At 46.2% G+C, this 25,021-nt stretch overlaps 1 protein-coding gene across 2 annotated transcripts in view; it reads right to left on the reverse strand.

Moving 5' to 3' along the window:
- Positions 1–207: 207 nt before the first annotated feature.
- The window catches only part of MBD5 (methyl-CpG binding domain protein 5), a 120,350-nt gene continuing 95,536 nt past the window's right edge, over positions 208–25,021 (reverse strand). For both annotated transcript variants that reach the window (XM_050976646.1, XM_050976645.1), the window contains exons 10-15: positions 16,385–17,362; positions 14,515–14,753; positions 10,960–12,150; positions 6,170–6,243; positions 4,396–4,471; positions 208–1,703 (exon numbers count right to left, since the gene is read on the reverse strand). In XM_050976646.1, the coding sequence (XP_050832603.1) occupies positions 1,632–1,703; positions 4,396–4,471; positions 6,170–6,243; positions 10,960–12,150; positions 14,515–14,753; positions 16,385–17,362 (2,630 nt within the window). In that variant the 3' untranslated portion in view covers positions 208–1,631. The remainder of the gene's footprint in view (positions 1,704–4,395; positions 4,472–6,169; positions 6,244–10,959; positions 12,151–14,514; positions 14,754–16,384; positions 17,363–25,021) is intronic.

The following is a 25,021-nucleotide window of genomic DNA, read 5'->3' on the forward strand; positions in this document are numbered from 1 at the left end:
TTAGCCACAGAGCCCCAGGCGGGGCTCGGGGAGAAGGAAATCTGAGGTAAGCGGTGCTCCCGGCCCCAGGCGGGAGGAGAAGCTCCCCCGGGGCTGGGAATGCGGCTGGGAGTTGTCTCGGGAAGCCCCGGCCAGAGGGTGCCGAGGGCTCCCGGCACCATCGCCACCGGCCGTGTGAAAAAGAAAAATGAAATCGAATGGAAAGAATGTTGTGCTACACTTCCGTTCGTTAATTTTATAATGGCTCATAGCTTTAGACTTTTAAATCTGTAGTGTATTAATTTTTTTTTTCTACATATGTTTCACATTTCTCACTTAATATAACATAAATAATTTGGTTAATAGATTTAACCTGCGCATTTCAGCCACATTAATATATATAAGAATCTGTTAATGGTATAAATAATTCTTTTTAAATAAAATAAATCTGATATGTTACATAATACTGATAAAAATTACTGCTGCTAATAGTTTTGTAAGCCACCCTTAACTTTTTTTCTGGTTTAATACTGCGAGATGGATCCTGGGATTGCTTTTCCCGGACGCTGCGGAGCGTTGCCCTTTCATCCTACTGCCAAAGCAAAGGTAATCACCAGCCATCAATCCTGATCTCTCCTGGAAGCAGGGCCTCTGCCCCTTCCCAGGAAACTCCGTGTTCATGACGCCAGGTAATCAAAGCTAATTAATCTAGGGGGTGGTTGGAGGGGCTCAACGTTAGGGGGGATCGACTCTTTAGTTCCTCAGGTGGCTATGAAACTTCTCCTACAGAAATGCTTGACTAAAATAGTCCCTCTACTCTTTTTTTTTTTTTTGTCCTTTTTAATCAAATCTACAGCGTTCTACGTTCAAAGCTAAGTAAATCAAAACGCAACCCAGGGGCTGCAGCCTTGGAGCTGTTCCTGGGAGCTGTGATCCCACATCCCGTTGGGAATCTGCCAGGCTGCGCTCTCCTAAAGGCCTGAACTGGAGCACAGCACTTCCAGGCAAGGTTCATTCCAAACAGACAGAGCAATGAACACTCAGTGGCGTGAAGTGGATGTCATAATTAAGGTATTACATAATCATGCCTTCTCTCTGCTGTTAAATACAAAAACAGCATCTTTTACATTATCATATAAAAGCATTTAGGCTGTATTTTTATTTATCACTTTACACTGGTAGTCTCTTGTATGTGTACTCAATAGAAACCAAAGAATTTTGTACACTATTTTTTGTACAATAAAAGATAAAGTGTGCATTAGGTACGCTTGTACATGACAATATTGTACAATATTTACAGTTCAGATATCACCATGAAATTCTGTATTATCTATATACACAATGAAAATTTCTCAGAAACATTTGGACTATTTCTTATAATCACAATTTTTAGTATTATAGAAAAAAAATTTCAGTAATCATCTGACATTGTTACTGCAACCTTTCACGATTTCTGATTGGCTTATCCAGCAACCTCTATCCCTCCTAATCACCCCAAATGTGGTACCACTGCTGCTCGTGGTGCCCTGCCCTGGCAGCGAGCTGTCTGCACAGAAATACTGACAGAGCCACGTCTGGATCAACACCTACAGATAGACTCATGTGCACGTTCACTGTGAGAAGGACTGGACCAGTAACAAAGACATTCAATGTTATCTAGAGATCTTCCTCCTCTTGAGTTTTGGAGGCTTCACTTGTCTGTCTCCCTGCGGGATTTGGTGGACCTAAAAATAAGTATATTCACAAGTTAGCAAAGGAACTGGTCAGAGGCATCATCCAGGGGCTGCAGGAGGGCTCGAGGGGCTCTCAGGGACCAGCTCGGGGCATTTCACAGCTACACTGAACTAAGGGACTTCAACAGCTCTGAGAAACTGGGAGGGAAAGGCTGATTCTATAACCTGGGCATCCCAAACCTTGGGGAGAGGCAGCAGCTGCAGTGGCTGGGAAACAACCCCCAAATCAGGGACTGGAACCCCCAAATCAGGGACTGGAACCCCCAAATCAGGGACTGAAACCCCAAATCAGGGACTGAATCCCCAAATCAGGGACTGCAACCCCCTAACTGGGGACTGGAACCCAAAGTCAGGGACTGGAACCCCCAAATCAGGGACTGAAATCCTAAATCAGGGACTGAAACCCCCAATCAGGGACAGACACCCCTAATTGGGGACTGGAACCCCAAATCAGGGACTGAAATCCCAAATCAGGGACTGAAACCCCCAAATCAGGGACTGAATCCCCAAATCAGGGACTGAATCCCCAAATCAGGGACTGAAACCCCCAAATCAGGGACTGAAACCCCCAAATCAGGGACTGGAACCCCCAAATCAGGGACTGAAACCCCCAAATCAGGGACTGAATCCCCAAATCAGGGACTGAAACCCCCAAATCAGGGACGGACACCCCAAATCAGGGACTGACATCCCAAATCAGGGACTGAAACCCCCAATCAGGGACTGACACCCCCAAATCAGGGACGGACACCCCAAATCAGGGACTGACACCCCCAAATCAGGGACTGACACCCCCAAATCAGGGACTGAATTCCCCTAATTGGGGACTGATCCCAAAGTGCAACAATGGCCCATTTAGTGACAAACCTGCAGACATTCTAGTGAGCAGAGTGATAAAAGGTGGGGAGAAGATGGTGATAATAAAATGCTGGTAATGGGAAATTGGAGAAGTCCAGCTCGGGGCTGTAATTAAGGAATGAGGGATGTCCAGGAAACTCTCTGTGTTTAAAAGGAAACACTGAATTCCCAGCTAATGCTGGATGGATTGGAGAGCCAAAGTTTGGCATTGCTGGCTGCTCAGGGAGAACCAGCCTGAGGAGGAGAGGGAGGAGGAGGAGGAAGGCTGAGCTGGTGTGGAATTCCACCACCATCTGTTGGCAGCAGCTGCAGCTCCCAGCACAGGAACCAACCCTCAGCCCTGCCTGGGCTCCCTCCTGAGCTCTCCAGCCTCTGACATTCCTGCCCCCACTGCTCCTGCCAGAATTCCCTGCTGGAGCTCAGGGTCCTGCTGCACATTTCCCCTTCCACCATGGCAGGGGCTGAGCAGCAGGAGCTGCAAGAGCTGCAAGTCACTAAAAAGAGCTGCTGAGTCCCTGGGAGTGCCTCTAGGAATGAGAATCCCTAAGGAAAGCAGCCCTGGCCCCAAATCCTGTGCCCACAGAAGGAAAGGATCAGTCAGGCACTGCAGGTCCAGTCTGGTGCCAGAAGAACCAGAGCAGCAAATCCAACCAAGAACTTCCCCTGGGCCCTTCCTGCTGCTCCCCATGCCCAGAGCAGGCAGCCTTTGATATTCCTGGATTTATGGGTGGGAAAGGTGGCAGCAGGATGGGCCAGCCCAAACACCCATCCCAAATCTTTTTGTACAGACCAACAATCACCTCCTGCTCTCCTCGTCCTTCCAAAGGAGGGAAACACAACAACGATGTTTTCAATCAAAGCTCAAATCTCAGGTTGTTAAATTCAGTTTTAACAAAAGGTTTGGTTGGGTTCTTACTTAAAAGCTACTCAATAACTTCTTAAATATTTCTTGTTGGATCTGAAATCAGCTCTAAGCCTTCAGTTCTTCAAATATATAAATAAATAGATTTCCTTTTTTGTACTCCAGAAGTGTTACAGTAACTTCCAAACCTGCACATCTTCAGTCCTGAGCTCTGACTATCAGCAAAAAACCTTTTTTCCCCTGTGTTCAAACATTTTATAATTAATAATTTGAATAATTAATGACCAAATAGAAGGTGTGGGAGGTTACATGTGCTGTGATAGATTTGGTTTTTATTTTTAGGTGGGCTGCAATGAAATCACAGCCACGTTTTAGAAATAAAAATGAGGATGTTTTATAAACCAAACTTGTTATTGGAAAGGTGCTGGAGTTACACCCTAACAGTGTAATTAGTGTGGGAAAACCACTCTTGGCTGTGATATTAGAAATATTCTTTTTTTTTTAAACTTACCTTTCATGACAATGTCTTTTATTTCTCATGGGGAAATCTGAATTCCAAGAGTTTTGCACTCTAAAGGAAGATGCTTTCAATGTGCTTTCCCTACCCTGCTACTCCAGCTGAGAAAGAAATGAGCCTGATTTTGGGTCAGGAGCCAGAGGAACCCCCTGGAACAGGAGCAGGACTGGAACTCATCCAAGTATAATCAGGCTGGATGTGTCAATCTCTTTTGTCAAAAGCAATAAAATTTGCAATGCACCTAAAATCCTACAACTTCCCCCATTTTTCAGAGCCATCAGACCTTTGCAAACAGCTTTTAATGCAGGGGAAATATTGAAAATTCCTCATTATTCCAGAAAATAAAGCCAGGATTTGTTCGAAAGCCACCCAAAGCAAGCCTCCCTCCATGGACACACATGCAGAAAGGTGGAAAAGGAGAATATTCCCAAGGAAAAGCAACTTACATTCCCAGACATTTTGTCTAGCTCACTCATGGCCTCGTGTATAGCAGCTTCTAAATGGTTATTTAGCTTTCCACTTCTGGGGAGAAAAGATGAAAGGCATCAGTAACTCTGAGGGACAGAAAGAAAACCTGAGAAAAGTGAGCAACAAACACACAAATTCACTGGGGATGTTCTGAGCCTGGAGCCTCCCAGGCTGGGAGCACAAGGAGCAAGGTCAGACCTGGAACAATATTATGGGAAGGAAAGGCTGGTGCTGGGATTGCAGAATAAAAGTTAAATATCCTTCCAACTGTCAATAAACTGCATTAATTATGTCAGCTATGCCCTGGAATGGCAGCACCCCCCAGGCTGAGGGAGAGCTGGGGTGAAGGTTTCCCTCTTCCAGCCCCAAAGTGCCCCAGGTCACGGGGCAGCTCCAGGCACAGGGACCATCCTGGGGAGTCCCTTTGCTCCTGAAGGACTTTTCCCACCTGGACATGGTGACAGGTCCTGCTGTGGAGATGGGGAGATGGAGGATGAGCAGAGCCATGTCTGTCACCAGGGAAGGGCTGAGATGGAACTGAGACACAAAGAATTCATGGAATCATCAATTCCATGAGTTGCTGTGGAATGTGAACATCATCTCAAGGGCTTGGAGACCCATCCTGCTCTGCTGGACCAACCCTGGGCCTGTGGGATGAGCACTCTAGGGTTGGCAGCAATTGTATTCAACACTAAATGTCAAAAAAATGGATCCAAATCCAGTAGTACATCACCAAAGAAAGAAAGCCATGAACTTTGTCAGATAAATCTCCAGCAGGAAAGGGGAAACCAGGAAATGTCCACCAAAGGACTCAAACCAGGAAGTTGAAATATGGAGAAAATCCTCAGTAGGGGCTGTAAAGCAGCAGCTCATGGCAGCTTTAACCACTTTAAATCTGCTCTGCTGTCCTTGAGTCACTGATTTCACTTCAGGGACGTGAATAAATAACTGGGAAGTTGCCAGAAGCCCTTCTGAGTTCTCTTAATATCCAGGAAGGTATTTTGGGGATGATGTTGGAAAAAACAGCCACCACCACTGTCTCACTGGTATAAAAATTCCTTCTCTTTGGCCCCTGGGACACAGAAATGAAAGCAAAGCTCACCCCTTAAAAGGAGGGGAAGAGAGGGAATTATTTATTCCCTTTCAGCCTGTGGTCATTCAGAGCTGAGTTTAATTCTCACAGGTTTAAGAATGTATTTTCCCTGTGACAGTAAACAAGCACCATCATAGAACAAACCCAATCACAGCACAGTTCCTACTCTGTCATCCTTTTAAAGATGTCCAGAGGGTTTTTTTCCCCAAAAAATTCAATAATTTTCCTCTTTTTGCCCATCCTGATGCTTCATGTCCCAACATTTGCTGTTTACAGCTTTTGTGTGCTGGTATTTGTCACTAAAAGGTGAAAGTTGGACAAAGCCCAGCAGCTGACCCAGGTGTGAGGCAGAGCTCAGCCTCAAATCCTGCAGCCCTTCTGAGCAGGGGAATAAAGGGGATTTCTCAGAATGACCCTGGGAGAAGGAAGGAGGTCAGGTCTGGTTAGAAAGCCTGGTCTGGGCAGGAGAGTTTTGATGGGACGACTTTGCTGCTGCTGGAGCTCAGGAATGCCCCCAGAAGCTCCCACAGGGCCATTTCACAGAGATGCACTGGGAACACCCCAGACTCCAGCAGGAGGAATGCCAAGGAGGGAACCCCTCAGCTGGGCTGAGAGGAAGGGAAGGGCTGGGCTCAGGTGGGGAGGAGGGATGGACTCACTTCCTGTTCCTTTTCCTGGCGCGGCTGAACGCCTCCAGCCCCTCCGTTAGTGTCTTCAGCTTCTCTGGCTCCACCTGGAAGGGATGGACACCAAACCTCAACACCCAGAGCAGCAAATCCCCCTCCCTGGGGAGGGATGGACACCAAACCTCAATACCCAGAGCAGCAAATCCCCCTCCCTGGGAAGGGATGGACACCAAACCTCATCACCCAGAGCAGCAAATCCCCCTCCCTGGGGAGGGATGGACACCAAACCTCAACACCCAGAGCAGCAAATCCCCCTCCCTGGGAAGGGATGGACACCAAACCTCAACACCCAGAGCAGCAAATCCCCCTCCCTGGGGAGGGATGGACACCAAACCTCATCACCCAGAGCAGCAAATCCCCCTCCCCTGCTCTGCCAGCCCAGGGCAGCCACAACACCCAGAGCTCCCCACCCTTCCCACACTCATCCCTCACTGGAATTTCTCACAGTGGCAACAGAACCCCAAATTTGGGACATTTATGGCAACAAAACTGAGGAGAAGAATCCTTTACAGACTTTTCTTGGCAGTGCTGGTGGAGTCTCCCACTCTGCACTTGGATTTTACACCTGGAGTTCTGAGTGCCTGGGAATGATGATCCCATTTTGACACCAAAGTGTTCCCATCCCCACCAGCTCCTGGGTGAGGAATTCCAGCTCTCTGCTCAACTCATGGCACGGCCAAATCCACTCCCATTCCAGAAGGAAATCCTTCTTTGCCTCCTCAATCCAGGAATCTTCACCAGAGCTTTATTTGTTTGTCTTAAAATCGGTTATTTTAATTATTTTGTATTTTTCTTTAGTGATCAGGGATGAATTTGGGCACGTGCTCAAGAGAACTGGGAATTTAAATCTTGAATATTTTAAATTTAAGCAATTTCAACCACTGTGTGGGCACCAGTAAGTCCCAGTGTAAACAATACAAGCAGAAAATTAATTAAAACATCTCTGTAATTTCATCATTTGCATCTCAAAACATGAAGCCACATCTCCCTGTTATTTTGATCTGGCTCAGTCATTCCTGCTGGTAAAAACAACAAAATCAGATATTTAGAACACATCAACCTAAGGAAAAGCAATGGTTCAGCTCCTGTTTCTTTGCTCCATCTTACTTGACAATGTACAAAAATACAAATGTATTGAGTGTGTGCCTGTGCACAACCTGGAAATGAAGTGGGAATGCAGATCCCCTCCAAACTCAGCTTCCAATCCCTAAGGAATTTCTATTCACCACAGATCTGATGTGTGGACACGACAAGGTGGAGGTAATGGGTGAGCAGTTGCCAAAATCTCTTGAAATAAGGCCCAGAATTACACATTCAGACCAGATTTCAGTGTCTTGAAGTCACACCTGTGCTAAAGAAATTGGGAATGTGCTGATCCAGGCACTTCCAGGAGTCATTAATGGGGAAAGCTGCACTGGGGGAGCTGAGATTTCAACTTTCATGAAATAAATTCAATTATGCCACAAATTGTCGCATTTTTCCCGTAAAACCTGCTCACTTTTAATGCAAATATTCCCAAAAACCCCTCCCCTCACTGGATTTTGGAAGAACACAAATCCAGAAGAAATTGAGAACCTGGGAAACTTTTCTAAGGAGAGAAAAGGAATTATCCCTATCCATGACAGAAATGTGGAATAAACACATAAGGAACAAACTGCCAAGGGCTGCCAGGAGAGAAATTGCAAAGTTCCATGTAAATGATGTTATCAAGAATGAAAATCATGTTTGGGAAACAATGGACCTCTTAAAGTAACAAAAAAATCTTCATTACTGGCATCTTGTGATGGTTATACATTAAAAAACACTTGGGGTTTTTGGGAAGAAGTGTCAAATTGCTACAAAACAGGGTATGGAAAGCAACTCCAACAGAAATAACAGTTAATAATCATCAAAATCAACAGCAGATATCACACACAGGTGGGAGGAATCCTCCCTCTTCTACCTCCAGCACCAGAAAAGCCCAGTTTGGCCAGCCCAGTTTGGCCAGCCCAGTTTATCCAGCCCAGTTTATCCAGCCCAGTTTGGCCAGCCCAGTTTGGCCAGCCCAGTTCGGCCAGCCCAGTTTATCCAGCCCAGTTTGGCCAGCCCAGTTTGGCCAGCCCAGTTCGGCCAGCCCAGTTCGGCCAGCACAGTTTATCCAGCCCAGTTCAACCAGCCCAGTTTAACTAGCCCAGTTTATCCAGCCCAGTTCAGCCTGCCCAGTTTATCCAGCCCAGTTTATCCAGCCCAGTTCGGCCAGCCCAGTTTAGCCAGCCCAGTTTATCCAGCCCAGTTTATCCAGCCCAGTTTATCCAGCCCAGTTCAGCCTGCCCAGTTTATCCAGCCCAGTTTGGCCAGCCCAGTTTGGCCAGCCCAGTTTAACCAGCCCAGTTTAACCAGCCCAGTTTAACCAGCCCAGTTTAACCAGCCCAGTTTAACCAGCTCAGTTTGACCCCTGGAAAGTCACACTGAGAGCAGGATTTGCCCTGTAAAATTCACCATGCAAAGCTCCCACAAAACCTTTGATTGCTCTGGTCCTGTTTGGGTGATGAGTAATACCCAAGGTGGGTAATTATCAAATTAATTGCTTAATGAGATACAACTCCTCTGGTCTGGGATTAGACTCAGGCTTGCTCCTTTTCTTCCCAGAAATTTCTGTCGCTTTTCCTTGGGCTCCTCTAATTTCCAGTAGCCAAAAACCAAGGAAAGGAAGTGCAAACTTCCTGCTTTTCCTGGCTGGATCCTCCAAACAGATCCATTATCCCATGAAATACCTGAATGCCCAAAATCTTTTAAAGGGAAACAAAAATCAAGTAATAAACAATCTAAAGAGCAGAGAATGTACAATCCCAACAGCAAATTAATGTAACATGGGGTCACATTTGGTTTTACAAAGACTTTAAAGATGTTTCCAGGAAGCTCCAGAGAAAAAGGAATTTTCCCAAGTGCTGCAGGTCACTCCCACCATGGGCTGGTGCAGAATTCCTGAAGAACATTTGGTTTCCAAGGGTGTTTCTTTGTGGTTTTCCAGGTGATTCCTTCTGGTCTGGGGTGGGTTTTTCCCTGTGTATCCCACCTGCCACCCTCAGCTCCTCCCCTTTGGAATGGCTGCTCACCCCACGCTCCTTGACATAGGAATTACACACATTTCTTCCATATTTAAATTTAAAATGATTAATTCAGGGTGATGTGATGCCAGAGGTGATCCATGATGTGGGAATTCCTCATGGAGACCTTGAGCAAGGTCTCTACCTTGCTGTGAGCATTCCAAGGATCTGCTCCCCTGGCTTTGTGTTCAGTATCCAATAAAATGGGTGCTGGATTTAACACCCCACAATTCCCACACAATGCACAGAACCACCAGCACATTCTGGGAGCCACAGGCTGGGGAGGAAACATGGAACTGCTCAGGAATGCAGGCAAGGAAATTCCCTCTTTACACAAGGAAACCTTTCATTTCCATGAAACATCCACAGAGGTTTGGACACACAGACTCTGTCCATCCATAAAAGCACACTGGGAATGGGAATGTTGTTCCTGTGCTCCTGACTCACACAGGGATATGGAACATGGAATTCTTCCAGTTTTGTTTCATCCCCTAAAAGTTTGTGAGCTTCTCCTGTGCCTCCACTTCCTAACCTGATTGTACCCAGGGCTCTGAGCTTCCTGAGGGATGAGCTCTGAAGCACTCTCCTGGTTTGGGCTGGGATGGATTAACCCATGGAAAGCTCTGGAATATTCAGCACTCTCACCTGCCAAGGGAGTCTGAAGTTCTGCTCTAGGGGTGGAACCACAGTGGCTCCAAGCATCCAGGATTTAGAGCTCCAGTGGGGAGGGACTGGGATGGAATTCCCAGAGCAGCTGGGGCTGCCCCTGGACCCCTGGAATGTCCAAGGCCAGGCTGGACAGGGCTTGGAGCACCTGGGACAGTGGGAGGTGTCCCTGACCATGGCAGGGGTGGGATGGGATGGGCTTCTTGTCCCTTCTCTCCTCTGGGTATCGGCTCCTGGCTGAATTTTGGGGAAAGAACACTGGTCCAACCCACTCTCCTCAATTTAAGTGATTTGATTACTTTGTGTCAAACCCCTATTTCCTTAAATTTCCACTTTCTGCTTGTGCATTTAAAAATTTTAATATTTATAGGTGGAAGATGTGCAGCATTTTCTAAGAACTACAAAGATAAAATGTTACACAAGCAGTGGAGACCATATCTGGGAATATTTTTCATAATAACATTACCAATAACTCCTTGATAACTGCATTTCCTGCATATTCCCCAACAAGCACACAATTTGTTAACACAAAGGAAGAATTTTAGTATGAAAGACCAAATTGGAACACTTTCCTTATTACTGAATGATGAACAAAACCTTCTTTAGAGTTGGAAATATGTGTGCATTTCCTGTGAGAAGTGTGTGTCAATCAGCAAGATTTCACTCATTAAAGATTCCTCAATCTGATGAGGCCACTTCTCCTTTTTGCAGTTTCAGCACCTTCAGGTATTTCTATCTCAGATGCTTTGGACTCAGCCAGGGATTTGTCTGAACACACCACGTAAGTGAGAACCACTTCTTGTTAACCCCAAAAAAATCATTCAGCAAAGCCCAAACCTAACCCATCTCACGGCCCTGGCAGGAAATGAAGGGGAAATTCACCTCTACAAGCTACAGCTGGGAAAAAAAGCCATTTGTGCTGCTAAAAGAAGAGACAAAATAAAGACAAAATTTTGATTTGTGCGCCGGCAGGGTGGGGAGAGAGAGATGTGCAGAGAGACATAAATATACCTTCCCCTCCTCAGCGTTCTGTTGGCATGAATTGTGAACCTCTTCTTCTCTGCCAAGTTTGCCAGGCCAGGAAGTGAGTCCTTTGATCTGGCCCCAGACCAAGTCGCCCACGTTAAACGTCCTGGGCCTGTAGTGGATGAGCTCGTGGGACGAGGGCGACTCGGGGTTCCGCAGCTCCTCCTCGCTGCTGATGCTCTTAGCATCCGAGGGGCTGGGCACGCACCCGTTAATGCTTTTGGCATTAAAATCTCCATTGTAATGGATGTAGTCTTTCACTAAGGAACTCTCCAAGCTATTGGAGGAACTGGGAGATTGCTCTTCCAGGATCAGGTCTTGTTTGGAAGTGTTGAGCAACTCCCCGAAGGCCCTGGTGGGCTGCGGGCGGTTCCCGTTGATGTGTGCACATCGTTCCACAGTGTTCTCCAGTCTTTCCTTGAAGCTCATCATAGTTCTTTTGTAATTGTTATACCTGAAATTCTCCTCCAGCGCTTTCTCGCTCTGACAGTTCCGCTGTGCCAGCAGGGCCTGGTGCTGCTCCCCCTGCAGCAGCGGCAGCGCCGAGACGTTGTTGGGCCTCTCGTGGCACGGGCTGCCGTGGATGTGGGCCGAGTGCTCCAGGAACTCCTCGCACTTCCACCTGTTGATGTCCCCCACGGGGCTCTGCTCCCCTTCCCACTGCTTTTTGGGCGTGTTACAGGCGGCCGCTTTGTAATACTCGTAGCCGTCCCCCTCGCCGGAGCTCTTGCCGTGCTCCGAGTTCTTCGGGCCCCGCGCGCCGCGGCCGCCCCGAGCGCGCCCCTCGTGCTCGGCGCCGCGGCCGTGGACGGCGCCGGACAGGTTCAGGGGGTCCCCGATGGAGGCTGTGAAGGCACTCATGGCACTCAGGGCGGGGATGGGGCTCGGCTGCGTGGAGCCGGAGCCGGCCGTGGTGATCACCACCGGCACCCCCTTGCTGGCCGCGTCCACCACCGCCTTGTAGATGGCGTCCACCGAGGCGTCGCCCGCGGCCGCGGCGGCGTTGGGGGCGTCCTTGGCCTGCTGGCCCAGGGAGGGGTCGGGTCTCTGCTGCAGCTCGCAGGGGGGCTCCTGGAAGGGAGGAAGGAGAGCGCTGGAGCCCTCGGGAACCGGCGCCATGCCCATCGGGGGGATCATTCTTTTGTTGAGGACGGCGGCGTCTTCCTGCATCCTCACCTGGGGAAAGGAGAGACAAGATGGGAATTGCTGGTTGAACTCCGGCTGGATTTCAGCAGGTGAACTCTGTGGTTATTCATTACAGCACATTTCCTTTTGTTATACACCAGGTACAAACTGAACAAGGTAGAGAGGGAATTAAAAGCCTGATTTAGAGGAAAACAAAGCCACTGTCTCAGGCTTTGTGTCAGCAGGCTCCTGCTTTCTCTCAGGTCCTAAACAACTTCACCAAGGTCAGTGTTCCACATACAGACACACAGGATGGTTTGGGTGGAAGGGACCTCAAAGCCCATCCAGTGCCACCCCTGCCACGGACAGGGACACCTCCCACTGTCCCAGGGTGCTCCCAGCCCTATCCAGCCTGGCCCTGGACATTCCAGGGATCCAGGGGCAGCCACAGCTGCTCTGGGCACCCTGTGCCAGGGCTTCCTCACCCTCCAAGCCAGGAATTCCTTCCCAATATTCCACCTAAATCTCCCCTCTGGCAGTCTGAACCCATCCCTCCTTGTCCTGTCCCTCCAGTCCCTCCCCAGCCTCCCCACAGCCCCTCCAGCCACTGGAGGATGCTCTGAGGCCTCCTGGGAACCTTCTCTTCTCCAGCTGAGCTGATCTAACCCAGCCTCCTGCTGGAGCACAGGATCACAGCCAGGTGGGCTCTGTGCACCTCCAGAGGAGGAGAGACCTCAACTCCACAACCTCTGAGTTCTGCTCTCAACTCCTTTGCTTTCCTTCCCAGACCCCAGCATTGCTTCTGTCCCTGTGTGCTCCTCAAGGAATTCCTGAATGCCACCACCGTGCTTTTGGAATTGCTCCACAATCCTATTTTCCCCTTTGCTGTGTGCCTTTCCCATGAGATCTCCAGTCCCCAATATACCACACCCCTGTGCTCTAAGCTGTGAAAAATTAATTTATAGGGAATTTTAAAAATTTGATAGAAAGCTTATAGAGTTTTGTACATTTGTATGTAAATACTGAGATAAGGTGTGTTGACTTAAGAAGATCATTATGGAATAGAGATGTTATTGTTGGGAGAAAGACTGAATTAGAAATAAGTTTTACTAAGTTTTAAAATATGGTTTTGTAAAAAGATTTGATATTTTAGAGAATTAGAATTGTGAGAGATGTATTGTAGTAAGATTATGTGGGAAAAACACATTATTAGTGTTAGCAAATAATAGTAATATTGTGTAGTAAAAGTTAATAAGTTAAAACATATTTATAAAGTATTGTAACTAAGAAAAAGTTGGTTTTTAATAGAATAGTGTTGAGTTTTATGTTTTTTTGTGTTTTGTTATTTATCAAAAGTAATAATAGAATAAAATCTTTTAAAAGATTTTAAAAAGTAAAACTAAGAAAACCAACACTAAGCCACGGCAAACTGGCACCTCCAGATTCAACCAAGCTTTTCCTACCCCTTGTCACACGCACAGGCAGGGAACTCAATGTCAACAAGAACCAGGTCCAAAAAAACCTGCAAAAACTGCAGGGAAAATATTCCAAAATATTCCTTTAACTACTTACTGTGACTACTTCTATAACTGGCACAAAAAATTACTGGGCTAAAGCCCCCAGAATTCCTACAAGAGAGGGAACAGGCAGAGAACTGAGATTTTCCAGGGGAGCTTCTCCCCAGCTCCTTTTTCCTCCTGGGAGGATGGAACACTGCCTGGCCCCTCTGCCTTCCCCTCCTCACACCTGCACTTCCAGTGCTGAGGAACAACAAATCCCCAGCTGCCCCCTGGCTCTGTCACCTGCTGAGCCTGACTCTGGAAGGATTCTGTTATGGGGAGACAGGCCAGGCTCATTTCTGCCCAGTCTGTCCTTGTTCACTCCCATGCCAGGGTTTCCAGGCTGCACAGTCCCCATCACAGCTCTTCCATCCCATTTCACTGGGAATACGAGAGGACTGGGGCACACAGTCACTCACAACAACTTATTAATTACTAATTCTAATGACTGCAAAGTGCTCTCAGTATTTATTTCTTGCTGCTGGATTATCAGAATGGGCCAAACAGGAATTTAGGGTAATTTCTGTGGGATGGAAAAGAGATCTGTTAAAATTCTACAGTGATTGTCAGCAGAGAGAGGAACTTTTTTCAATACATGCAGCACAACTTTTTCCAAAACAACTAAACCCAATTCCTAAGGAGAAAGAGATAAAATTTCAATAACAAATGTTCCTGATTTGCAAAATCCACCAGCTATTGGAAGAATATAATGTATGTAATAAATGCATTTACATTCATGTCATTATATAAATGATTTTCTCTTAACCAGCAAAGAAACCCAAACTCTGGAGGATGGAATTTTACCTCCTGAGAGCTGCACACCTTGCTTGAATATTGATTTACTTTTGTTTTCTACCTGGAAATTCTGGAACAGACAGGCCATGGGGTTTGGGTTGTTGGCTGGGCCAGGAATTTGGGGCTGGCCCTGAAAGCCCTGCACGTTCTGGTAGCCCTGGAGAAGGTGCTGCTGCTGCTGCTGCTGCTGCTGCTGCTGCTGCTGCTGATTTGAAGGAAACATCTGATTGTTGTTGAGGAGTGACTGGAGATGGCTGAGCTGATGGTTGTTCAGAGTAGTGTTCAGAGATGACATCTCCCCTGCAAGGCAAGCACAGGCCAACACCACTCAGCAACTCCCTGCACTCCAATCCCCCTGAGTGCCAAAAATCCTCTGGAGACAGCCCTGCTCCCCCCAGCCTCTGGGAATGGGGCTCTGCTGCTCTCAGTTCCCCAGTGCTGGGTCTTTTGTGTCACCTCTGCTGACCCCTGGGACAGCAGGAAGAGCTTCTGTGGAATTCCAGCCCTTGGAATCTCACTGAAACTGTGCTGGTGGTGAGGAGGGGAGAGAATGAGACAAACATTTAAACCCCAAACAAAATGAGTTTTTCACCAGCTGTGAAGGAGAAAAGGCTGTTTGGCTCAGCCATGTCACACAACACCCTAAACAACACATTTTTTACGTTCGACAGTAAAAACTGAATTAACATTTTTTATTACGTGAAAATTTCACTTTAGATGAAGGTTTTACCTCTTTGAAAAAAAAAAACAAACCACACTGTCGAACCTGACTTCATGAAATAATAAAGCTTAAAATACATCCATTTTCTAGTTTGCTTTTTTTAAAAACTAAAATATTGAGTTTTCCTTAAAAGTTCCATTTGAAAAGTCACTGTTGGATGTATTTTGTATGGAAAATGCCAAGTAGGTTGAGTTCACTGCAGCCATTTAGGTCAGGGTGAGGCATTATTTAATTATTATTTAATTCCCACCAGGAGTAGATTACAAACAGAGGAGTACCTACTCTATAATATGTTTTTTGATAAAAATAACTGAAAAATCATCACCCAGGAGGGAAAAACTTTGTATTTAAGGGGTTTTTCATCACTTGCTTTGGGATGTTGGTTGGTTGCCATCTCCAGCACAGCTACTCCTGCTAACCCTGTGCTGCCACAGGCACTCCCAGCTCACCCAGGGATGCTCCTCAGCTGCCACTCCTTGAACAGTGAAATAAATCCAGTTGCTCACACAATTTTCAGGTGGATTTAGTAGGTTTAGGTGGCAGAATTAATAATTTCCAAGATCAATATTAAACATTAAGGAGCAAAAGCAGAACGCGATTTTAATTTCTTACAAGAACGTTCGCTCAGTGAACAAGCTCCAACAACACCAAGAAAAAAAGAAGATAAAACCAGAATCTGAAATTCTGAATCTGAAAATACAGTGTCCAGTTCTGGCCCCTCAGTCTGGGAAGGACCTTGGGATGCTCGAGTGCATCCAGGGGGGACAACGAGGCTGGAGAGGGGCTGGGAACACAAACTCTGAGAGGAGCCCTGAGGGAGCTGGGGGTGCTCAGCCTGGAGAAAAGGAGACTCAGGGGTGCCCCCATCCCTCTCACAGCTCCTGGAAGGTGCCTGTGCTCAGCTGGGCTGGGCTCTGTCTGCAGGGACTGACAGAACCAGAGCTCACAGCCTCCAGCTGTGCCAAGGGAAATGCAGGCTGGATAGCAGGGAAAAGTTTTTTACAGAAAGGGTGATAAAGTTCTGGGGAGGTGGTGCAGTCCCCATCCCTGGGGGTGTTTAACAGAGCCTGGGTGTAGCACTGGGTGCCAGGGTTTGGCTGAGCTCTTGGGGCTGGGCTGGACTCGATGATGCTGAAGGTCTCTCCCAGCCTGGTGAATCCTCCCTCCCCAAACCCGCTCAGGTTCTGTTTTCCCCACGGGCTGCACTCACCCAGCAGGCCGGTGCCCAGGAGCGGGTTCAGGAGCTGCGGCACCACGGAGCTGCTGCCGACCTTGGCGGGTCCCGGCGCCGTGCCCGAGATGTTCAGCAGCGTTTCCGCCATGGACACCACGGCCGTGCCCCCGCCCAGCGCCGACACCGACAGCGCGGCCACCGCCGCCGACGTGGTGCTGGTGGTGGTGGTGGCCTGCGAGGAGGTGGCGATGGCCACCTCGGGGTGGCCGCCCGAGCTCAGGACGCCTCCCACCAGCTGCGGGTTCAGAGCCATGAGAGCCGAGGCGCCGGGGGCGGCGGGCAGGAGCAGGGGGTTGGCGGCGGGCTCGGCGAAGCCGGGGATGGGGCCGGGCAGCAGCGGCTCCACCCGGCCGCCCTCAGGCAGGGGCTCGGGGGGCGCCGGCAGCTGCGTGCCCGGGGGAGCGGGGGCGTTCTGCTGCTGCAGCAGGTCGGAGATGGTGACGTTGAAGGATGGCACGGGGAGCATGGCGGCTGCCTGGGCCTGGTTCTGGAGCAGGGCTGCCAGCAGCTGGAAGTGCACGGGCTGCAGAACCTGCCCGTCCACGTCGCCGGAGAGGAACGCTAAAGCAGCATTGACGTTGGGGTTCAGGAAACCCAAAGGGTTGAGGTTGACCTCAGATTTGCCTTCTCCTGCTGAAGGCTGGAGGATGTTTAAGAGGTTCTGGTTCAGGAGATGTTGCTGATTGACGGGCAGAGAGAGAGGCAGGGAATTGAGGAGGTTCTGGTTCAGAGGATGTGGCAGGTTGTTGGTTGAAGAGCTGTTCTGCGGGAAGTGCAGCGAGTGTTCGTGGCCGGCGAAGGGGAACTCGCCCCCCACGGGCAGCTGGCCCTGCTGCAGAGGGGTCCCAGCCGCAGTGGTGACAATGACACCGTCCTGGAGCACAGACGTGGTCTTGGTGATGGCAGCTTGGCTGGAGCCAGCGATGGCTATCGATGAGGACGGGCCCAAACCCCCTGGAATGGGAAGAGCAGGAATGTTAAGGGGGTGCTGCCTGCTGGGAGACACCCCAGGGCACACAGCCCAGCCAGCCCAGGGAAAAGGGCTGGGCAATCCAAACTGGAGTGCTTGGAAAACAGGAATGGATCTGCCTTGGGATGCTCCAGCCACTCTGTGCCATGCCCCATTGGAGATTATGGCACTGTACTTCCCTTAGACTTCTTGGAGAGGGGTTTAAACAGCATTAATTCACATATAATCACAGATTTTCAACAGCATAAACCCAAAACCAGCCATGACTTAAGAGGAGTTAGTCATGGACCAGGCTGGAATCAACCACCAGGAAGGATCACAGGAATGATGTTGGGTGGAACACTGAGTCCATGATCCACTCCCAATTTTAATTCATTCACGGGGTTTTGGATTTTAGATTATTATTTAAGACATTGTTACTGAATTTAAAAAATACATGGTATGATGAGACTGTTCCAGGTCAGTAAGAATTCACAATTTGTAAAGGAAAAACGTGGTGTAAAATCCATCCTTGGGATGAAAAGAAAGGGCAACTGGGTAAATTTACCATGAGAAGGCTACAAAGAAAGAGCAAAAATGTTTTCCTGGCTATCTCTATACCCTTTTAGCAAAGCTGAAATGTAAATGATTGTTATTTTTTTACTTAAGGCAGTTTTGAATTGACAGTAGTCACTCATAGAGCTCTTAGGATGAGAGACTGGAAGGCATCAATGATCACAAAATATCAATTCCCATTTTTCTGAACAAATACTCTTTATAAAGGGATTTGCCAGCACACTCAATTGATAAGAACTGAGCCAAACCTTTACAACATTTTAAACTAAAATTACCTTTTTTTTGAACTGCTGTAATGTTGTGACAACTCCAAGAGGTACAAAATGAACACAGAACACTTTGCACTGCCCTGAACCCAAGAGAACAAATCCCACCCCTCTCTCCCAGTAACACAATCACGTTTCAGAGCAGAAATTAATTAATAAAGTAACAAAAGGTGAGGTGAGAGCAAAGTGCAATTGTAGAACACAGCAAATCCCACTCTGGGTGAGTGGGTCAAAAACCTTCATCTTCACAAGAAGCAAATTTTATTTATTTATTTTTAGAAATAAAATCAGTATTTAGAACGAATGCCCCAAGGATTTAAAAATCCTGAGAAGTCCCAAAGACCAACCTGGAGATTTAAGCAGGAAGAATGGAAGAATCAGCTGTACCACTTCCCTTGGATGTGTAAGGGAGCACATGGAGAGATTTTTAATTCAGGCAGGAGGAAATTATTCTAGAGAGTGTTCCTGAATATCAAATCTGGTTTGGGTATTTTCCTCATCTCTGTCTGTAATTTATTCCTGCTCCTCTTTCCCATCCTGCTCAAATCCCATGCAAGAGGATTTCCTGTGCAGCAAATCTCAAAGTTGGAAAACTACTGCTGGGTTTTGGGGAGAATTGGCTCGGTTTCCTCACCCCCATCTTCTGAGAGGTCCAAAGTGCATTCAACACCCTTCTCCAGATTAATTAAATATTAAGTAATTGCTACTGAGGAAAAAAAGAAAAAAAGTCTTGATAGATACTGAGTAGGAGGCAGAAAATGTGTTCTTATTTCAGTCCAGACTGGAGAAGTTGGGAGTCAGAGAGGGATGGGCAGCCAGACTTCAGCAGGAAAACAAAACACCAATAAATATTCCCCCAGCTCCTGTCCAACCTGGCACAGCAGGAACTGGGCTGGAGAAGTCCTGGACTGGGTGTATTTACAGAATTTACAGCTGCAGCTGGGGACAAATTTCTCTGTGGCACCAGAGATCAAAAAACCATCCCAACAAGTCAATATTCAATTATGAGGACACCCATGCAAAGTCATTTTCACTGGAATATGGAGCTGTGAGAGCTTCCCATTGTCTGGCCCTAGACCAAAGGACAGAATGATGACAACACACCCAAAACTCCCAAAACCCCAAAGCTCCAAACCCTAAAACTCCAAAACCCCAAATTCCAAAACTCCTGAAACTCCAAAGCTCCAAAACCCTAAAACTCCAAAACCCTAAAACTCCAAAATCCCAAAACTCCTAAAACTCGAAAACCCCAAAACCACCCAACCCCCAAAGCTCCTAAAAAACCCCTAAAACTCCCAAGCCTCAAAGCTCCCCCACCCTAGGGTTTTCTGTGTCACCCCCAGGCTCAATGACACTTGGGAGGTTTTGGATGAGAAATAGAAAGAGGAGTTGAACTCCAAAAGGAAATCCCAGCTGGAATTCCCAGTTCCACAGAAATGTGGTATTTGGGATCCAGGGATCCCAAGCGTGTGTGAGCTCAGCAAACAACAGTCCTCAACAACCAGAGTGAAAAAGATGAAGGATCCAGACTAAAAGCCATAAAAGCCCAGGGCAAACCCAGCTCCTGCAGCCACGGACTCTGCCAAAGGTTCCTCTGCCACTTGTTGGGAATAATGAACTTTGCAACACAGTGGGAAGAAGAAATATCCAGAATGCAGCAAAAGCAGAGCTGTTGTTTTCTTACAGGGTCAGAGAATTGTGTTTTGAGTGAATAAATAGCATATACATTTTTAAAAATATTCCTGTTTTTATTTATGAGCATTTTTAATTCTACTTTCTTTTCAGAGCAGGTTGATTTTCCTGTGTGCATTTCAGCTGTGTTCCTTTTCCTAAAGCACTGCTTGACAGGTGTTCTTGAACAAGGACAATAAAATAAATGGGTATTATGGAATCAGTTTGTGTTCAAGAAGATTCACTTAAAATAAAGAAATCAGAGTGGAATTTATTCATCATTAATGTCTCAGAATTGTTCTTCTTAACCACTGATGCATTTTCCAAGAGGACTGCACTTGGAGTGTATTAATTAGAGAAGAATATTTCAAGTGCTACTTTACAACTCTTTTCCCTGTGAGAAACTCTCCATTACACATCCCAGCATTTAAATAATCTCAAAAAACCACAGTGCTGGAATTTGTGGAAAAAACCATTCACTAAACCAGGTGTGAGGCACTGAGAGAAGTGGAAGTGCAGAACTCACTCATCAGCCATTGCCACCTGGAACATTTTTAGAACTGAGCACAAACAAATGGTATCAATTCCACTTTCTGGCTTTTCAGAGTATCCCAGACGGGTTTGGGTTGGGAGGGATCTTAAATCCCACCCAGTGCCACCCCTGCCATGGCAGGGACACCTCCCACTGTCCCAGAGACACCTCCCACCGTCCCAGACTGCTCCCAGCCCTGTCCAGCCTGGCCTTGGACATTCCAGGGATCCAGGGGCAGCCCCAGCTGCTCTGGGAATTCCATCCCAGCCCCTCCCCACCCTCCTGCCCAAAATTCCCATCCCATGGGAAGCCATTCCCCGTGTCCTGTCTCTCCAGGCCCTTGTAAATAAATAATCTCTCTCTGCACATCCATTAATCCACAGCCAGCTTTGCTTAGATTGGATATTTTCTGGGCTGCTTTGCTAATTTTGAACTTTTCAAGTTTTGGAAACCCTTGTTGGCATGTCCTTGGTCATTCAGGAACTCCACACTCCACCCTGAGCACCTCCATCCCCTCCTGGGGCAGCAGAAATCTGCAGGATCCCCCAGAAACCCCAGAGGGATGGAGAGAGCTGACCTGAGGTCAGGAGGGTGTGAGAGCACACAAAATACTGAGATATTTTAATTACCACCAGCTCAAAGGGGTTGGGACACCTCAGGGGGTCCCCCAGCCACACCTGAGGTGTCCCCAGAGCTGCTGCCACACTGGGGTGAAATTGGAATTAATTAAAAATTAGAGATAAAACCTCTGAGTCTGCTTTAGTGGGGAGATTGTTCAAGTAGGGATTTCCAGAGCTCCCCTTGGAAAGCACAGCCCCAGAGCCCTGCAAGATCCCAGAGCAGGAGCTCTTGCTGCAATTCCCCATCCCAGCCCTCACCTGGAAGCAGCACTTTCACATTTTGACAGTTCTATTCCCCCTTTTCCTTCTGGGATGGAAAACACTGACAATCCTTATCTGCTATCTCCTTTATCTCACTGCCTCCAGCTCCAAAGAAACCATAATTCAGCAGTGAAACACAAACTGCTGTCACTCATTCTCCTTCTGAAGATCCAGAAATCACCAAAAATGGCCCAAAAAAATCAAATATCCCCATCAGAAGCAGTTCAAACCTTCAGCTGCCCTCCTGTGCACCATGCTCCATCAACACAGGGGGTTCTCATGTACTGAAAGCTTTGAAATCTGAAAAACTTCCCTAAAATTTGGGGGGAAGGGAGGATAACAGAAATCCGTCAAATTAGGCTTTTTAAAATTTAATAAAATTAGGGGTTTTTAAAATAGAATAAAATTAGGCTTTTTAAAAATTTAATAAAATGAGGGGTTTTCTAAATTTAATTTTTAGAATTTAATACCTGTCCCAATGTCAGTCCTGGCTCTTCTCCCTGCCCATCTCCTGTGATTTCTGCATCTCCCCAGCACTGCTGGGTTGGAGATGACTTGGAGGGAAGTGCTGTGATGTGCTCAGCTGCCAGCAGAGCAGGGTTTGAGTTGAAAAGAGTCAAGAAAACAGCACATTCCTGCAGGAGCAGGGATTCAGGAATTCAGGAATTCCCACACACAGCTGTGGCAGATGCATTGCAAATGAAGGGAAACCCTCCACTGTGAATTTGGGAAGTTAAAAATTCAATAAAAAGCATTATTTCCTCCAATAATCCCCACTCCCACACATATTTAGTGGAACCCACTGGTTCCATTTCCAGCTAAACATGTGTGGGAAATCCCACAGAATTACTGCAGGTTTTCTCTGCAATAATATCTTTATTAAGACTCATCTTTCTTCATTAATTTGTTATTATTTTTTACACACTCCCTGACTTTTATCAATATAAAATCCCAGAAAGTTGCACACCAACCAGGTAACTGAAAGATTGTAAATTGATGGCAAATTTAAATTTTAAGAGCTAAAACAACACCAGAAAACCCCAAACAAGCACTAAACATTTTCCTTATTCTTCTTAATAGTTCTTAACTGAAGAGAAAAAAAAAATTCATTTTCCTCTCTCCAAAAATACAACAAGGGAAAATAAGCTATGATTTAGAAATAATAGTGGGGGAAAGAAGCTGGAAATGGAAGTTACTTTAGGTTTAATTTAAATTTAAGTAATAAATTTAAGTAAGTGATTCCTTATAATCACTCCCAAGCAAGGTAAAGTCCTTCTGGATATTTCTACAAACCCCAAATATGGGCTATTTAAATTTGCTTTATAATTAGCAGAGAAGGTTCTTGCCATCCTGTCCAGGGGTGATTCCAGTTTAATAAGAATTTTTTTCAGTCCCAAAAAGTTGTCAGATGCTCTTCTGACCCTGGAGCCCAAAAGTTCTTCTGCTTTGGTAATTCCAGGTTACAGAAAGTCATTTTGGGAAGCCAATCCAGGCTGGTTTGGTTTGATCTGTGTTCCCAGCAGATGGAATCAAAGCCCCCCCAGCCCTTTCTCTCAGGGTTTTGTTTGCCAGCACCATGGCCCAATGGCCCAGTCCCAATTTTCTTGGCTGTATTAAAAGAAATTCCTCCCCTCACCCTCAGTGATTGCTGTTGTGCTCCTCCCTGTTTAATTATATTTTATTATTTTTATTTTGTGCATTTCACCAGGAAAAATTCCCATTTCAGGGAAGGAAGTAGAGCCTTTTTTTTTGGCCAAATCTGCCAATTTTTTGTCACTTTTTAACTTCTAGGCCCAGAGTTTCTCCTATATTAAAATGTTACCATTTGACACCACTGATATCTTTAATTGCTGTGGTTATTGAGGTTCCCTTAATTTCCTTTCTCAGCAGCCCAGAGCTTTTATTCCCAAATCTTTTCCCTCATTTCCATCCATGCCATTATTTCTGGACATGGATATTAATGGATATGGATATTTATGGATATTTATGGTTGCTTTCTTAGCAGGATTTGGAGGTTGAATGCTCAACACTCAAACACAGATTTCCTACCCCGTGAACCACAGGTTACCAGCAAGAAAAAGGTAAATAAATAAAACCCTACAATCAAATCCATCACCCAGTGATGCAGCTCCATCCTCCAAAAAGAACAAAATCCACCAGACACACCCTGAAAATTACCTGGGAATTAAAGATATTATCTGTGGAAGAGGAAAACAAGAGCTGGAACACCAGGACTTGGTCCATGTGGTTAAATATAATTAAAAGCTTGGGCAATAAGCAGCTAATTGTGGGGATTCCCAGGGTTTTTTCTCTCAGGAGCTATTTCTGAGGAGGAGCTGTTCTGAATTGCTGGCACAGACACAGAAAAGAGATTTAGCAATTAAAATACTTCAAAACAAAGGGAAAAAACAAGCCACAAACTGAAATGTGACCATGAGAGGTTCCTTCAGACATCTTCCTCTGCTGAACTGCTCTGGGAAATTCAGTGTACAGAGGCTTTCACCAGCTCCAGCCCCAAAACCAACAGAGCAGAAATCCCAATATTCCTCTCCCAGTTTTGTTACAGAGCTGGATGCAGGCTGGCAACTCACTTTTATTTAAAAAAATTATTATTGTACCACAAAGCACTCAACATTTCACATGAGTCTCATGGGAAGAACGTTCCCATTCTCCAGGAGATCCAAGAGAATTCCCCTGTCTGGATTAGAGCTCAGCCCTGAGCCCTGTGCTGCTGGGAGGGCTCAGCAAAGGTTTCTGCAGAGTTTTAGGAAAATGATAAACAAAAATAACACAACCTCCTTAAAGAAGAAAACATTCTCTGGGCTTTAGCATAAATATTTGGGGGAGAAATAGTAAAAAGATTTTTAGAAAGTTGTGAGAGTTTTTTAAAGAGTAAAGAATTTCTAGCTACTTGTAAAGTTTCAAAGTAGAAAAGTTACAATAGTACAGTAAGTAAGGACATGAAATAATAGTTTTAGGTTTGGTTAAGACAGATTTTAAGACTGTAGAAAAATATGTTTAGTAAGATAGTAGAAGGTTTTAAGTTTAATAATGGAGCATTGTGTATTGTTAATAGAAAGTATATAAGTATTGTTTGAAGTAAGTGTGTGTGTGTTCTTAGTGATTGGCTAGAATAATATATAATATTAATATAAAAGTATATATTAATATATAATATATTATATACTGGTAATTTTGGCTAGGATAACCATCTGTAAGTTTTAGTAGTCTGTTATTGGTTAGAAAGTTTTTAAAATGTTGTGTAACAAAGAAATATTGAGTTGTTGTCGGTAAGACATGAGTTTTTATTTTTAATTGCTTTACCCTTGTAATGAGGCTGATGTTGTAATAAAGTTTAAGGAATGTATCTCAGTGTTTTTACCTTTACTATTTCCCCCCCAGCTATTCAATAAATAACTGAATGCAGGCTGTGTATCCTGCAAGCATGAAATTAAAGGAACTCCTTCAGCAGCAGAGAATGGAACATTTCCCACCTTTGCAGCCTTGCCTAGACAGAATGACCTTTTCTCTTCTGGATAAGGGAAAAAGTGGCACTGAGCCTTTGGAGCTCTGTGACTGCAGCCCTGTGAGCCAAGCCCAGAGAGGGGGAATGGCAGGAGTGCCCAGCTGGGGTCATGCCCCAGTTCCTGGTCCTGCAGGGGTGAGGACCCAGCTGATCTGGAACCTTCCTCCAGCTCTGACCCCTTTGTTCTGTTCCATTTCTATTTCTGGGGGGAT

Source organism: Serinus canaria, chromosome 7 (assembly GCF_022539315.1).
Source record: "Serinus canaria isolate serCan28SL12 chromosome 7, serCan2020, whole genome shotgun sequence".
NCBI lineage: Eukaryota > Metazoa > Chordata > Aves > Passeriformes > Fringillidae > Serinus > Serinus canaria.